The sequence below is a fragment of the Lissotriton helveticus genome, chromosome 1_1 (assembly GCF_964261635.1).
Source record: "Lissotriton helveticus chromosome 1_1, aLisHel1.1, whole genome shotgun sequence".
Lineage (NCBI taxonomy): Eukaryota > Metazoa > Chordata > Amphibia > Caudata > Salamandridae > Lissotriton > Lissotriton helveticus.
Genome location: NC_136057.1, coordinates 960422642 through 960440127, shown reverse-complemented (window position 1 = coordinate 960440127; position 17486 = coordinate 960422642). Strand labels below are relative to the sequence as shown.

Genomic DNA, 17486 nt, shown 5'->3' with positions numbered 1-17486 from the left:
GTACTGCTCTGTGGATTGCGTACAGGTTGCAGTCCAATTAGATTTCTATTTTGTATTGGTGCTTGAACTAAATCCTTGCACTGGGGGTTAGAAATCAGACCCATGCGGCTCTGGTGTGGGATGCCCAGATCGTAACAGCCTCAAATGCTAATAATATTGTCATCATGAGCCATTGGCAGGAATTTATACTGTACTCCAGAAGGAATGTCAAACACTTTACATAAAAGCTAAGACACAGACAGGAGACTTGCCATAGGAACATGGCTAATAAATATGAGCACCCTAGGTTCTACTCAAGACCCATGGTGACTCTTTCCTGTCAAATTCTATACAAACTCAGGAACTAAATCAGCTGTTGCATAGAAAGGAGATAGCATCACTGGTGACCCCTCCGTTTACATAAAACCTAGCCCATTATCTTTCTTGCAGTCCTTCATCCTTTCAATTATGAAGCGATAACCAAGCGTCATGGACTTAGATTATGAATCTTGAGTGTTAGGGTAATGATGCAAAACATCCTCTTTCCAGAGCAATTGAATGGACACCCCTAGTACACTGAGTTTATATTTAACCATTGCAACAACCAGTGCTTTGTCTTTCATAGCATGGATTTATGATGAAAGGATTATTTCTGAAGATTGGGTCCAAATTACTTTCAATTGCGTCTAATCAGATGTAAAGCCATTCCTTCTATTGTTCAAACATTGATACCCAATCTACCTTAGAGATAAATGTCACATTCTGTCCTTCTTACCTGACACCAGGTCGAGGTTTGCCTGTCTCATCGCCCCACTGAAATTAAATGCCACTCTCCTGGCATTACATGGTGGGGTTGGACTGTGCTCTCCCTCTGAGTATGTCTATGACATAAGGCATCCCACCAAGATGCCTTGACAATAAGGCACACACAGCAACACTCAGAACAGAGAATTAAGGCCAGGATCTGCTTCATTATTTGTAGGCTTGAGAATTGTTATTAGGCAAGTGCATAAGGTGTGAGTGATGATGAAATGAAACATCAGTAATCAAATCAGTTAACATTTTTGAAAGATTGCAATACATAATTTTCTGTAAAAATATGAGGAATAAAAGATTTGCTCTTCAACTTTGCACAGCAATTTTGCTTATAAAATAGTTATATTTTACCTTTGCTAAAAAAGCACCAGTCTTGTCTTTGAACACAAACCCATCCCCAATACTCCTCCAGAGTTCTCAGTTGAGAACGTCAACACAAAATACAAACATTGCAAAGAGTTTATGTAGAGAAATGTTTGTTGGCATCAATGAGCCACAATTAAGTCTTGCTTAGCAATTGAAAATGTTGTCGCTAATCTACTGTAGGTGTGTCCTTAAAGTTAATTCATCATCTCAGAGTTGATTCCAGTGTCGAAAGGATGAGACACAAGATAATCCTGATAAGTCCCATCGATAAGTTTAGCTGCATTGTTCTTTGCAAACCAGCAGTCCACTTCCTGCTGACCATTGAGAATCTTCCTTTGCTTCCACACGACAGGGACCGTGCGATCTCGCACCTTCAGTAGGGCACTGGAGCTTGGGACTGAAGCCAAGCTCTGGATCCTGTTGGTCAGATTCTTATCAGCAGGATTTGAGCCAGGACTGAGAGAAACCTCTGTTATCTTAACTTCGCTGTAGAGGAACTGGCCTGCACATGAAGACATAAAAGAAAAAATCAGCTCATGTACTAGTTGGTCAAGTCAATGTCTGGGCGAATAAGTCAATAGATAAGATAATTCAAGAACTGCACCAACAGATTCAATCAGTGATTTTTCTCATCCTATCTTCGTACAATTTATTAACTCAACATATGATTGTCTGAAGACAGCTTTCTTTGGTCTGTGCCTTAACTCTTTTGTTGACAAAAGTGTATAATGCTGTTGTAATGCGCACACTCTGTAATGTTTGCTCCCGTAATATCTACACCTGCTGAAATACCTTTGCATCATCTTGACTCAAAGTTTCTCAGACCACTTGCTCTTCTTATGACCTCTACATCTTCCATATCCAATTGAGCAAAAATCCTTGTCTGCAAAGGGTATTTCTCCTTAGTCTTTGACCGGACAAAATGTATGCAGTTCTAGAAATCTACATTAGACACGTGCCAACATTTACGAACATTCAAGAGGGGCATGTAGGGAAACATATTGTGGGAAAAAAATTCCCTACATGTGCATTGTTAAAATGTATGTCATTGGCGAAACCCCTATGTCAGTTGCAGTTATTTCGATCTAAATGCAAAGGCAAATCACACTATTTTTCAACAATTCGGCAAAATGTCTCAATTATTTGTCTTGCGCCAAAACAAACCATGATTATTTGTGCAAAGACTTATGAGTGTTGTCATAGTAGCTATGCTTAGGGGTTGACTTGGTTTGTGGTCTTAATTTGTGTCAGCATTTACTTTAAGACTAACCCATAGGTTGCATCTCTTGTTAGATAAAGGAAAACTACCAGAGGACGGTCACCACATGAAAATCACATATTTTTTAATTGTGAATAATTTAAGGATTCCATAGTTGGGTTTCTAACCATACTCCTTCTGGCCTCTCCCAATTTAGTGGCTACATTGCTTTTCTGAAACGAGGGATCTGCACTATGTATATCACAAAGGGTTTTCTTCATTTGCCCCTAGTATGATTGAGCTAGATTAAAGTGCAGTACCGCGCAAACACCATTGCCCTAGAATGCTTTATTTACTGGGTGCCATCTATTACTCCCATTTCAAGCATTCCACTGAAAAATAGGGTTTGGCATAGAGATCAGAATGGTGCCCATATTCAGAATCAGGGCCAGTGTATCACACAGGTAGGTTGGGATTATGATTGGGGAGTTTCATTTATATTTCCTTAGGACTTCAGAGCCTCATGGTACTTGAAAATACTGTCAGTGAAGTACATGCTTCTTTAGATTTAATTCTTGAAGTAATGAAGAAAACCAAATATGAAATTAGCCATTGTATTTAGCCCAATCACTGCAAAAATATACAATTCAGAAAACCAAAAGGATTTCATACACTGCGTTGTTCCCCTAAATATCGAAGTTAATATATCAAGGTATATAAATATCGAGGAGGAAATATTGAATCCAAAATATCAAAAGGTAAGGGAGTATTGTTTTCTCTTCCTAACTTCACATATACATACCTTCACTATATATTAATCTTCAAGGTTCGTAGATATGGAGCTATTATTATTATTATTATTATTATTGTGTCTTTTATAAAGCGCGCAGCTACCCCAACGGGTTTCCCGGCGCTAATTGATTAACAAAAAGATCCCTCGGAGCAGAGAGTTACAGGTGAAATAAAAAAGTTTTCAGAGCACGACGGAATTCAGATTCTGTTTTACTCATGCGCAAATCAAGCGGCAGTTTATTCCATCTTTGGGCGGCACATAGTTCAAAGGTTTTGCCCCTGAGCGAACTTTTTTGAATCTGGGGGTTGCCAGTAAAAATTGGTGTTAGAGCGAAGGGCTCTCGCATTGCAGTAGGGGCGAAGAATAGATCTAAGATGGGCAGACCCATTGCCCTGCGTGGTTCGATACGCTAATGTCATGGCTTTGAACTCAATTCGTTTGCTCACGGGTAGCCAATGCAATTCACGCAGATATGGGGAAATGTGCTGCCTACGTGGAAGACCCCCAATCAGGCGAGCAGCCTATGAATAGTAAATCTATAGCTCCTCGATATGCTCTTACCTTTCAATATTTTGGTCTTTGATATTTTGTCCACGAAATCTTATATCTCAGTATGCTTAGCTTCTATATTCAGTACTACAATCTAAACTGCTACGTTCATTTCCCACGTGGTGGTTTGGAGCGAACTGCTCTCATAAAATGGACAAATATGTTCCTTTCTATGCTCCTTACCTCACACAGACACATTGAGAAAGATGAAGTTGGAAAAGAGTGAAAAAATACCACACTTTTATAGGGTTGATTAGAAGTTATAGTAATCATAGGCACAAAGAGGCATTAGCGCATAAATTGCGTTTTCATTATAGAACCAGTATGATACAGTCCCTCTGTTGTGAAGCACAGACTGTAACCATGCAGCTGAACATCACACATGTTTTGACTCTACATAGGAAAATGTTTGCCCGTTACATATTTATGGACCCCCGCCTTCATGTGAGGGCGTGTCAAGTCTCCCTTCTGGAGAACGTCATCACCGTCATCTGGGAAGATTCTAGTGCAACCTTGCTAGCCATGCAGTGGTAGAGCAGGACTGGAAAGGGCACAATTTCATTCTCTTCCTTACAGTGAGCAGGCCAGTAGCCTTACCTTAGGAGTTCGGGGCTGCAGGGCTGGATGGTGTCCTCCCTGTCACCTGTGACATGCACTGGTTAGGAGGGCTGGGTAATCAATGTCTGCCAATCACAGCTTGCAACAGACTAAAGCACAGTGAAATATCTTTGCTTGGCATGCCCAGCTCTAAGGCCTTAGGGTATGATTAGACTCACCAAGACCCCGCTGGGACACATAATGCCACTCTGACAGCAACATCTTAGGTCAAGAAAGCTATGATTATTTAAATGTACGCAATGCTCCGATCCTGCCACCAGTGGATCGGAGCATTGACGGCATATCACATTTGATTTCAGTAGGTGCCTTCCCAGACAAGGACATGAAGAGAAGAGTGAAAAAAGCTCTGTGGCACTCTTATTGGCACTGGAGGAAGGGGGGCCTTCACAAACAACTAGGGTAGGTACCTGGGCAGGGTTTCAGATCCATTCAGTATAATGGCTCAAGGTGTACTTGATGCTGGTGCAGGCCCTGGATAGACCTTGTTTCATAAGATGACCAATCTGAAATGGGTAGGGTGAAAGGACCAGTTCTAGACCTCCGCTTGGTCACTGGGATAAATGGTATGGGTGACATCACACTGACATTACAGGTGGTGTGATATAAACTAGTGAGAAATGTCTTTCATCCTGAGGAATTGTGTAGGTGTGCCTAACAGTCGCCATAAGAAGATCTGTGAATATATGTCCCCCTACAGGACTCCAACTGTTCTCCAATTGGCACTTCAGAGCAATGGACCATCCTGTTGGATTTTTCCTCTTAGGCATGGGTTTCTCTCAGGCAGCTGCAACATCAACAGATCTGTCGTTGAATGGGTAGGCCTTTCTCCACCAACCGTGTGACACATGCCTTCAAGCACCTATTCAGTTGTGAGGCCACTGATAGGTCTGCCACCCGATCCTGTCTGCATTTACCCGGATATACTCTAAGGTTGTTTAATCGTTTTTCACTCTAGATTGAGAGATGCATTTGGTAGGGGATTACAAGGAATGAAGTCTCTTGTCAGTTGGGGGTCTTCCAAATGAGATCGAGGTACATCCCCTGGTACAGTTCAGCTGTTTTGATATTAACTTGTGACTTTTACTGATGTTGTTCCGGGGTTCAGGCCCATTTTTCAATGGCACCTTTCTTCCATACAGTTGATGTCTGTCTAATATTGTCTCTATGTATTGTCACTTACCTGTGCCACTGTAAATCTGTCTGCGGTGTAGTATATTCCTTGGGATCATATCACCTTGCTATACTTTACATATATGCATTAATTGTCGCTAGCAACAGATTATGTGTATTACAACTAGATACCAACACCCAGCTCCTCAACAAGTCTACCCTATGATGAACATTTGTATGGAGTGCACCATGAGAGCGGGCAAGGGAACTGCTTTACAGTAGTTTACTCTTGTGGAAACCAGGGAACCAATGTAACTATCAGTAGGCTGGTTCATCACAATCATATCTTGAAACATTATTCAGTCTCATTAAGTACACCCACTTTCTGGATAATCCTAGACATACTCAATACACTAAGGGTTTGTATTAGCCATATTGTGCCAAAAAGATGGAAGAAAAGTTAGTTTTCGATTAAAATATAAAAATGAAAAACAATTTACCCTACAGCAAATTGCCATGTTTCAAGTAATATGAAATAAACAAACAGCTTTGGTGACAAATCAGAAACTGGCTAAATGGTGAGGTTTTGGATAAAGTTTGCCAAAACCTAACAGAGATTACTCGATGATTTAGTGGGTGGCTCTACTTCTGGAAAATCACCCTGATACGTGATCTATTTATCCATATCCAAACTTTACTCCTGTGCAATGTACATTTTCAATTACTATTACATAGGTGAAGCTGATCGTAAACCAAATTCAGGCCTTTGTTTGATCCATCTCATATGAAAAGAATTATAAGGGCAGATGTATCAACTGGATTTTTAGTCGCAAACGCTGCGATTCGCAAAAAAGCAGCGTTTGCGACTAAAAATCAGGAAAACGGGATGTATGAAGGAAATGGTATAGCAAAATTAATGAATCGCAAAATGTGCGATTCCTTAACTTTGCGCAAGCATTTAAGGAATCGCAAAAAGTGATTTCTTAAATGCTATGTAAGAAATATTTATGTTTTGCGAATTCACCTTAAGAAATCGCAAATTACCTCCAACTTCAAGTTGGTGTTAATTTGCGATTTCTTTCACAAATGCACTTTTTGGCATTTGTGAAGGTGCCACGTGGCGCTCATACATGCCCTTAGGGCATGTATGTGCGCCATATGCGCACATATGTAAATTTCAGGGGTGCATCAGGGTGTCCTTATGACACCCTTGCACCCTTGAAATTATTCTCAATTTGCGATTCTCAAATTGAGAATAACTTCACGTTCATTCCTATGAGCCTCCTGGCCCATAGAAATGAATGGAAAATTATTCCTTAAATGCGATTAAGGAATTTTGAGAAATCGCAAAAAAATTGCGATTTTTTTATATACATACCATTTTGCAATTCTCAAATAGCGATTCTCAAAAAAATCGCTATTTGAGAATCGCAAATAGGTATATTGATACATCTGCCCCTTAGTGCTGTATCTAGACTCATGAAAGTTGCTACTTTATTGTATAAACAAATGTGTGCACTTAACGGCCATATTAAAAGATTTCCTAAACATTCTGAGTGAGGTTTTGATTCCGACGGTAAGTGTAGTACAATAATTGTGGAAGGTTACTGCATGGTACCGATAATTACAGTTGCGGAATCTGCACCCTGGCAGTACTGTGCAAAGGCCTAAGTGTTTGTTGTTTTTGACTTTGCATTTGGATTGGAGAGTAGTGGGAAATATGTTTGTGGGCTGTGTTATCTCTGACTGTTGATCTGTGTATTATTTATCCTTCTTATTTTGTGTTTCTTTCTTTACGTCCCTTAATTATTTTTTTCAGTTTCATGCAAATATTTATCTGACATCGAGAGAAAGGGCACAATCTAATGAAAGTCATACATTATGGGCCTTTAAAGCCATCAGCGAGTTCTACAATAAAGCACCAGGATGAGAGTTACAATGTCTTTTGTTGTCAGCAAATCACTGAACATATAGACATTCACAAACAAGACATAATTCAGAAAAAGCAGACACCCGAGCAGTGAGGACTCCTCCACTAAGGCAGAGGAGCGTCGCCCCCCCCTGCTATTTAAGCGTGCGAAAAATAAAAATATAATGATAATAACAGGATGTTATTATCCTTTTTGTTTCCTATATGAGACTCAGAGCCAGGCTGGAGCGGGCCTGGGTACTGTGACGCCAGAGCAGAGTGAGGAGTGGTTTGCACTCGTCTAAGTGCACATGACGGTTTGGCCGGCCCTCTTGGGCTGGCGAAACCGTCATGCACACTTAGCATCTTCTACTCCGGGCTGTGTTGCACAGCCCCAATGGAGAACATGCCCAGGCTCTCAGGCACTGCTTGAGCCGCCAAGCAGTGTCGTGATTGGTTGAGACAGTACGGGGGGGTTGGGTTCTTCTGGTGCTACCAGCAGATGAAGAGTACGGACGAGAGGCGTGTGGCGGCACGGCGGCAAAGGTGAAGGTAAGTTTATTTTTTATTTTTTTTAATCCATTCTCCCCATCCTACCGCCCCATTCCGAGACAGCCGCTACTGCAACCGAGGAAAAATAAAAAACTATTTGCACAAGTAAATACAATAGTCTTTTCTTTAAATATATTTTTCAAAACATGAGGGACCCTTTTCATGAATAAAGTAGTAAACCTTCATCTCTAGATATACGTTTTTACATTCAAGTGCATATGTGGTACTTTTTGGTATTCACAAGGTTCCAAATAACACGCCTGGCTAGCTGGATAAGGTGCAGCGTTTCAAGTGTATTCCCTGGAATATCATGGAAACCTTTCTAGGGGCTTCTATTCCGCACAAAACTATAGAGCCCACTGTGAAAATGCAGACTTTTGTTCTGCAAGGAAAACATTTTTCCAATGGAATAACCCCATTTCCCATCCTTTCAAGCAGATTTACAGGAATTTTATTTCTCTACTTATGGCTGAGAAATCCACACCCATAAAACTATTTACGAGCACTAGGAATTGTTTATTGAGTTGCTGGCAGGAGTAAAAGTTATAGTCTGTCATAAATTTAACATTTCCCATTTGTGAATGGGTGCAAAAATTGTTTTTAAGAGCAAGCAGCGGTCCCAGGGACCACTGCCTACTCTTAAAAAATTGAAACTGAAAAGTTTTCTTTTTCTTTTTGAAACGTATCCAGTTATCCTTTATTTAAGGAAAACGCGCTGCATTTCAAAAAACAATAGTTGCTTTATTTAAAAGCAAACACAGACATGGTGGTCCGCTGTTCCTAAAATGTCACCATCCCTGTGTTTTATGCAATTCCAAATGGGTGGCAAATTACGACCAACTTCATGAATATTGATGAGGTAGGTCAATTGCGACCCCATCAGGAATCGCTAAATGTGTCTGAGACACATTTGTGCCTCAAATTTTGTTAGTACCTAATTGCGAGTCGCACAATATCTCAATTAGGGACTCACAAAAGGATTCCGTCGTACATGTGACCCTTCAATACAACAAGCATGCAAATCCAGATTTGGGCACAAACTTCCATTTGAGCTCGAATTAGGATAGGAGCTTTAGTGATTATAGTATACCCCACATGTTTTCCCACATGCTTTTTGCTAGGTAAGACATGGCACATATGGTGAAGATAATGCCTGCATTTTCAGATTTTGTTCACCTTGTAAAAACATGCACAATTAGTGTGTTATGTTTGAATGCACGGTGTGAAACCAAAATGATGCTTAAATTGAACAGCAAATTTATACCACACTTGATGATATCACTACATATTCAGTGCACAGTTCCCACAAGGGATTGCATGTCTGTCCTAATGAGAGGCTCAATCTCTTCCTGGCTCAAAGTGAAGTACTAAATATCTCTTTTTTCATGCAGACATAAAGGACCTACCGAGAAGCCCATGTGACTTTGGAGACAGCCCTTTGGAGTTAGAGATGTAGAATCCAAGATGGTTCTTCTGGAATGGAGCCGGGTTTTTGTATTGATGAACAAGGATGACAAAGCTTATGGTGCCCTGGATCGTTATTGTGACATTAGAATTAGCCGAAACAGACACACGCAAACCCTCACTCTCCACTGTCGCACTTTTCTGACAGGAAAGGATTAGCCTGTCTTTGCTGTCCAGGATAACCTTGGCAGGAGTAATCTCAACATATGATCGGAAGGGCTTGTTGATGATGATTGTGATGCTGCTGAAATACGTCCGATGTTTTTTATGGCCATTTGGAGGTGCCGGGGCTCCTATTAACTTCCCATTCACAGTTACGCCTAGGAATCAAAAGACAGAAAATGTAAACAAAATGAGTTAGTTAAAGGCGATGACAGTCTGGACACTATTCGACTAACTTCACCACTAACAGGCCCTGATATCGCTACCACGATGATCAATTAAGTAACCAATTATAAATGTAAATATTTTGTACGTCAACTAAGACTGATTTTAAGCCAGATTCTAATCACTTTAAATATTTGCATTGAGTTGAACCGAGGACCAGATGCATTAAGTTGCATGCCTAAATTAGCTCTTTGTGGTAAAGTTGGAAAGCCTTAACTAAAACATTTATCCTGCTACTTTCACCACCCCAATATCCTCTCCACAGGGACCAATGAGAGCCTAATGGTTTAAGAGATGTGATACCCCGGGAGGAAACAAGAACAGGTAAGTCTTTACTACCCTGTTTTACTACCCTGTTTTACATCTCCACACTGAAACGGTAAGAACAGAACAGAACAGCCAATTGTGAAAACCAGAAACTGCAATGATTTGCCACTGGGCTTATGACCCCAGGGAGTAAAACCATCATCTCAAATGCCTGATATCCATCAGTCCTCTGTCTTCCATGATGTAGTATGCTTGAAGATATAGACTGGACGAAGAGATAGAAGACTGGCTGGAGAGAAAGGCTTTTTGTAAGCATAATCAAAGCAGTGAGGGAGAGGTGGTAGGATGAAAACATGGATGTGAATGAGTGAATACGGTGACCAATAATGGAAGAGTGCTTGGTCAATGAGCACATATGACGAGTTAAGATAGACAAAGTGAAGCATAGATTGATTTCATCATATTGGGAAAGGATAGAGACACTGGGAGGGAGAAATATAGGATCAGATGCATAGCTTGAGGGTGGAATACAACTATAAAGGTGGAATACAAGCAAGAAAGGATGGCTCGCTAACTTAAAAGATGCACTGTTTTAGTTTTGGTGGAAATGTGTGGAGTCAGTAAGGATCCTTACCCTCTCAACAGAAGTTTGTCTTTCACATCTTGCATTCTGCAGAAAATATGGCGTCACGATCAGTATCCTGAGTTTATCAGAACACTTACCAGAGTCCTTGTAATCAGATACGAGTCTGAGAATGTCTCCAGGTTCCCCATCTATGTTAAAGCACACCGCGATCTTGCTCAATGGGAAATCAACGACAAAGTGAGGATCTCCATCAGCTAGTAAAACAAGGAAGGAATAAGGACAAAAAGTGTACGTGTCAGAACAGACCCAACAGCAACAACTTGTGATCAAAATCTTATTATTTTTTCAATGCCTTAAGAAGACCATGGACCTTTTTGACTCTACCGTCACCAAAATACACACCTGACAAACTATCCATCATCTGCTGCTCTTTAGGAAATCAAAACTATTTGTCCTAAAAAGTCTAAAGCTGCAGAAATCACCTAGTCATCTAATAAATCTACATATCTTTTTAACTATATCACACCAAGAAATAATGTCGAATGTGGCATTGGCAAGACAAAGTAACTTGGAACATGTTTTTGAACTGTCCTCTAATTTACAGCTTTTGCCCCCATATTTGTGAAAAGTGTTACAAACTCAGCGCATACAGAAATAGTTTCGGCCCACACAAACTGAATAACTCAAGGAGAGGAATAGGGCGGTTTATAAATGTTCATATTCCTTAATTTTAATGCAACATACAAGGATTGTCTGGATTTTGGTGAATATATATCCTAAAGTGCTCAATGTGTGGAAGTTATTCCACATCTGAATGTGCATTAATATTATTGGCTCCACCTTTGAATTCACATATGTATTTTTAAATGAAGCTATTGTGCTTGAAACAAACTTGTTCTGATTTGTTTTAACACGTTTTTCTTGCTTGGGCTGAACTAGACCTCAGTTAGGCATCCACTTCACCTTTATAAAATGGCTGCTATATCATGATGATAGTTGTGTTTGTTTATGTTTATAATTTAAAAACCATGTGCAGCAAGACGTGCACTGTTTATTTTGTATGATATAAAGTTCTCAATCAATTCACTCAAGGACTTTTTTTTGCTACTTTCCAAGGCTCTTCCTGTTGGCATACTGTGTTGCCCTCATTCACAATTGTTTTCTATTGCAACTAGTTTGTTTTAACACCTTCAGATGACATTAGGTCAGAAGGTGCATGAATCAAAATTCATGTGGTGCTTAGTGCTAAGACGGTATGGATATAAGACATTTTAGAATAACGTAAAGTGATTTGTTGAAATGTGATAATGTTTCTCACACAGTGATGATTTTGCAGTGTCTATCATTTTGTATGGCAACATTCATCATAAAAGGCCTTTAGATTTGAGGGTGAGCCAGATATTTTTGGTCTCTATTGGGAATGCTGCCCAAATTTGTGCTATATTGCTGGCCATTATTGACTTAGTCCATATTCTGATTTTGCTCATTAATGTATTTGTTTCTATCACAAATAGCCTTTCTGGTAATTAATCCCTGAGTGATCCCACAAGATGCCATCATATGAACAGTAATAAATCTCTCCAGTGCACACTATGTAGAAAATTAATGGGAAGATCTATTTTCCATCTTGATATTGTATAGAATGTGACAGACCGCCGATGTTATATCAGTGAGCGCCAACAAATGCAGTGACCACTGATAGCCAGGCTATTGCAGCATATGAATTGTGGAGCAATTTAGGGTCCCTCACCCTCTGTGGGACAAAAGTAACAAACCTTAAGCAGTGTGCATTGGAACAGTGACTTCTCTGATTAAAATCTTAGAGGTTTATAGGCACATAGAGGTGGCTTAATGCACAATATGCAATTTATTTTTCTTGAAGGCTCATTAAGGAAACATTCAGGCATTTTTGTTGTGCAGATGGAAAATGTTGTGGATATAATGTATATAAAGTACATGAGAGGTCATTTAGATCCTGATGGACAATCTGTTCCCTGGTAGAGGGCTGTTTATCCTACTTAAATATTCTGCCTACCTAGTGGGGGCATCAGTGCTGTGCCGGGAGCAGCTGCTGTGGCTCTATTAACAGCACTAAAGATTTGTCGTGCAGGGGCCGTGTTTAGAGAACACACTCTGCATATATTTGGGAGTTTGTTTTCTTTGAACAAAAAACATATGACCCTAATGGACAGGAAGTTTTCTCCATGTGCGTAGGAGCTATTTTGTATTCTCCCTCGACCACATCCTCTATGCATCGCAAATTGGTCAAGATAGGGGACAATCAATGATGGTTGCTCCACCTTCAATAGGGCGGAACGACCATCACTGGCACTTGGTGGCCCCTTGGTGGATGGACAGCGAAATCAAACGTTTACACTGGGAAAGCCAGCAAAGGCTCTCCTGTTGTGAACCTGGGGGCATATTATCAAGAACAGCGTAAAAAATTATCTCTGGTTTAGCGGCACAAAACTGCCGCTAAATCTGCGATAATGGGCTTGATAATATGCCCTTGAGAATTCCAATAGGAGCCCATGTTCTGGTGTGAACCTGGGCTTCTATTGGAGTTCTCCAGGGCATATTGTCAAGACCATTATCACCGCTTTAGTGGCAATTTTCTGCCGCTAAACTAGCGATAATTTTAACGCCGTTCTTGATAATATGCCCCCTAGTGCTTCTCCAGACTAGAAAAAGAGTTGGAGAAGCAAATGTGTGGAGGGGTGGGACCACCGCCGACCTAAGGTGGTGCTCCTGTTCCACCAAACTCTAAATATGACCCGAGGTCACAGAATGTGGAAAGTAAAATTCTCCTGAACATTGTGCGATTTGAAAAAACATCTTGAAATGGACACCCTTTGTAAAAATACAGGGATTTTTGCAAAAGTGCCTGCTAAAAGTGGAGTTGTAAAAAAAGAGGCTGACCCTCTCTCTATTGGCCTTGTGCTGCTGCTGGGCCAATAAAAGTAAGGTGAGCTACAGACCTGAAGGTGTTACCTTCCACTGTAGCCTGCCTTGCAAAAGCACAGAGCCCCCTTCTGTGTTGTTACCATGTGGCTCACCTCGCACATTTTACAATGCCTCTGGCATACTCTACAGGTCCTTGGACCTCACTCCTGCTTCCACTCTCCACTACACTTTGTAACTTGACTACCACCCTTTCTCCCATCCCTCTGCTGCCCACTATCTTTTGTCACCCTTCACCTCCTCTCAGGTCTTCTCTGTCCCCCCACATCCCCTGTTGCTCTGTGACGCCCATTTCGCCCCCTGGTTTACTGTACCCATGATTCATCTGGCCCTTTCACCATACCTCAGAGATTTCCGTCCCATCTCTTGCTCGTATGCCCCACCCCCAAAAACAAACAACACTGCTGTCCTGTGCACCCCAGGAAACACAGAATGTTTGATGCCAGAGAGACCAGGCATTTGATGTTGCAATCTGCACTCTGTGGCACCAGACACCTTCCAGTTTCAGGAGCGCTACTGCTGGTAACTTTGTCAGGTTACAGATTGTGACGTAACCCAGTCTCCAGTAGTGACATTGCACAGTGCAGTATTTTTGTGATAGGTACATTTTCTGTCTACAGCAAAACATTCTGCAAATTTCACATTTTGGAGCTGCAAACTTAGCTTTTTCTGTCTGCAAAAAGAGTCAGCCAAAGCCTCAAAATCATTGGGGAGGAGGCGAGGGAGGGGGAGTCATAAAGTAAAAATGATGCTGAGCAGATTTTTTTGTAAGAAATAAACTACTATGAAAAGTAATGCATGATGAGTTGAGAGATGTCTCTGTATTTGATTCAAGTTCATCCAAAGAAATTAAACTTACAAAATATTTAAGTACATAAGTCTAGTTTTGCTTTAAAACGTTCTAGAATTGAGGCTAACTGAAGTAACAGTTGGTTAAAATATGTATTCCTAGACAAGCGCAAAAAGCGAGTAGATGAGTTAGAAATGTATGTAGGTGAAGCTCGTGTGTTTAGAGACTGTCTGAAATGGGGTCTCTAGTTGGCAGAGGCATGCATCCTGTCCTAGTAGGGACCCACACTCTAGTCAGCGTAAGTGTAGTGCACACTAACAATTTACCAGTGCTCACCCTTTGGTAGCTGGGCACAGAGTAGTTAGGCTATACTAAAGAGGCAATGTGTAAAGTATTTGTGCACACACACACACAGTTTCAGGTGATGCATTAGTTCCTTAAGGTGGTGCAAGGTCATTGAAGCTTTACCTCCCATGCACGATGTGTTGCACAGCAGAGGTGATGTGTCGTTTGCTGGTGTGAGACCTTGGTTCTTTCAGGCGACGCAGTGTAGAGGATGCTTCGCTGTCACAGTGCCATGCCTCGATTCTATGGCATCGAAGTCAAACCACTGGGCTTAAGAAGATGCGCTAGTAAAAAGCCACGCTGGGGTGGGGCTGCGTTGGAGTCGAAGCAGTGCATCACAGACTTCGATGAGGCGATGCTCAACCTCTTACGCAGTGGCAGTGCTTTGTAGGCAATCCAGCAAAGTTGGGGCTGCATTGAAAGTCAAGGCCATTGCGTCACACACTCGCTGAGTGGTGTGCATGGCTTCGGTGCGGGCTGCAGCAATGCGCTGGTTTCGTAGGAATGATAGTGTTCTGAACTGACGCTTTGGAGTCGATGTGTTGGTTTCTTGGTTGCAGCACCAAATTCACCTTTAAGGGACCAGAACTGGATTTGGCACCATTTGGCAGGGCAGGAATCACAGCAAGGGAGCCCAGGTGCTTGTAGCAAGATGCAGATGACGTTTTTGATGTCCCTGAGACTACAGCAACAGGAGACAAGGTCAGTCAAGCCCTTGGAGAACCTTAGAAAGCAGGTTATAGAGAGCAAAGTCGAGTCCTCTCACTACAAAGCAAGAAGCAGCAGGCCAACACAGCGAAGCAAGTAGCAAAGTGGCAGCCCTTCCTGACAGCACAACAGCTCTTCCTCCTTGCAGAATGTCCTCAGCCCAGAAGTGTTCTGAGTATATGGTGTCAGAGGTCCAGTACGTATACCCATTTTAGCCTTTGAAGTAGGAAGATTTCAAAGAAAAGTCTTTGTAGTGCACAAGACCCTAACCTTCTTGGCCCTGGCTCCAGATACACTGCAGGGGTTATGCAGCTCTTTGTGTGGGGACAGGAACAGCTCTATTCAGGCACAAGTGTCAGCTCCAACCTACCACTCTAGCTCAGGAAGACTCATCAGCCTGGTGATGGCCGATTAGGATATGCAGGGCACACATCAGCTCCATTTGTGTGTGTGACTGTGTAGAGTGAAGTCGCAAAGCCAAGCTGTCACCTTGCCACAGTCATGTATTTTAGGGACAGGCAGAGGCACAGAATGGTTAAAGAATAAAAATATACACTTTCTAAAAGAGACAGCGGCCGCTATGAAAAGGTAAGTGTTTTTTAAAATAATTTTTCTTTAACCCTCCAACCCCCTCCACCCCATTCTCTGGCAGCTGCCACTGGTATAGCACAAGAGGCGAGGGCCTGGGCGAGGTGGTGGCCTTCATAAGAGTGACTCAATCACATCTCCCCACTAGTCACTCTATGTTGTACAGTGAGTAAGTACTGTCCTTCTTCTCATGCTGGTGTTAGTTTGTAACAACACACTGCGCAGGAGTTGCGATTCCAAAGAGCATGGAATCCACGCAGATCTGCAGGATAGTTTGATTAATGGTACTCGATTCCCGTAAAATGGAAAGAATACAGAGTGTAACTTGCACTACAAAATACTTTCCCCTTCATGGTGCACTTAGGACTCCCCGTGCCATCTCTCCACGTACTGCTGTCTGAAGGGTAACTTCATGGCAGAATGGATCGATGGTGGACAAGAGGCCTTGGCCATGGATCTAATCTATAGGGGTACTCTCTCCCTCCAGCGCCGAGATCGGTTCTCATCAAAGTGTTATGTGGAGTTGTTACTTGTGCATTTTGTTGTGATCATGAGCGAGGTTTAAAGCTACAGAAATACATACAAATGTCCTGCAAGCTGGTCATCTCTGGTGTAATGGGAGTCCGCTGCTCCCAGTAAGCATGAGAGCAGCAGCACTGCAGATAAGGATTAAAGCACCTAATGCACTGTGCCAGCAACAATAATAAACTACAAACTATGATGGTATCATCGTATGAGTGTAAATTAAATCTCTCTAGCATGGCCCGCGTTCACTTGAAGCTCTGAAAGCATCACGCTACAAAGAAAACAAGCACTTCATTTAAGCAGAGCTAATGAGCTGTAAAGGGCCGAGGGGGGGTTCTTCTGATCCAAGATAGACCCCTTTAAAATGTTGGGGATTGCTTTGTTTACAGGGAACGTCAATTACATTTCTGAGCTAGTTCTTTTACCTTGCATCATTAGGAGAATCCGATGCATTGCTAAACCAAGGCTGACCTCCAATGGGATGATTATTTTCAACCCTGCTGTTTAGGTCTTGCCTAGGCAGCGCGCATGCACTGCATAGGAAAAAGACCTGTAGCAATCGCTACGGTTTTTGTCGCAAAAACGAGCACGTGTTGCATTGCCTTCAATGGCAACGCATGCACGTTTGGCGATTCCCTTGTGGGGGCGAGCTTCACACCATATGTTTGTAATTGACTTGCAAACACATGGTGCCCCTGGCTCGCTCCCACAAGGAAAACGCTTTGTGTGCTCTTGGCTGCACGCCCCTCAACCCTCCCACTTTTAAGTGAGGCGTGCGAGCCTGTTAAATATCCTACCAAGTTAAGTTACATTTGGTTTGTCTTCTGCTTCATTGTAAAAAATGTGAACATATTAGCCATAAGATGGTGCTCAGTAAACAGAAAATCCTGTTGCAGACGTTTAACAATGTTATGTAAAGTTGGCTGTGTCATTGTTTTCTAACTTTGCATATTTTGGCACAGTTGGCTAAGGACA

General features: G+C 41.8%; 1 protein-coding gene across 1 annotated transcript in view; it reads right to left on the bottom strand.

The window, feature by feature from the left end:
* Positions 1 to 942: 942 nt before the first annotated feature.
* Positions 943 to 17486, bottom strand: part of ITIH5 (inter-alpha-trypsin inhibitor heavy chain 5) — a 295211-nt gene continuing 278667 nt past the window's right edge. The window contains exons 12-14 of the mRNA XM_078677098.1: positions 10732 to 10848; positions 9297 to 9674; positions 943 to 1663 (exon numbers count right to left, since the gene is read on the bottom strand). Of these exons, the coding sequence (XP_078533224.1) occupies positions 1356 to 1663; positions 9297 to 9674; positions 10732 to 10848 (803 nt within the window). The 3' untranslated portion in view covers positions 943 to 1355. The remainder of the gene's footprint in view (positions 1664 to 9296; positions 9675 to 10731; positions 10849 to 17486) is intronic.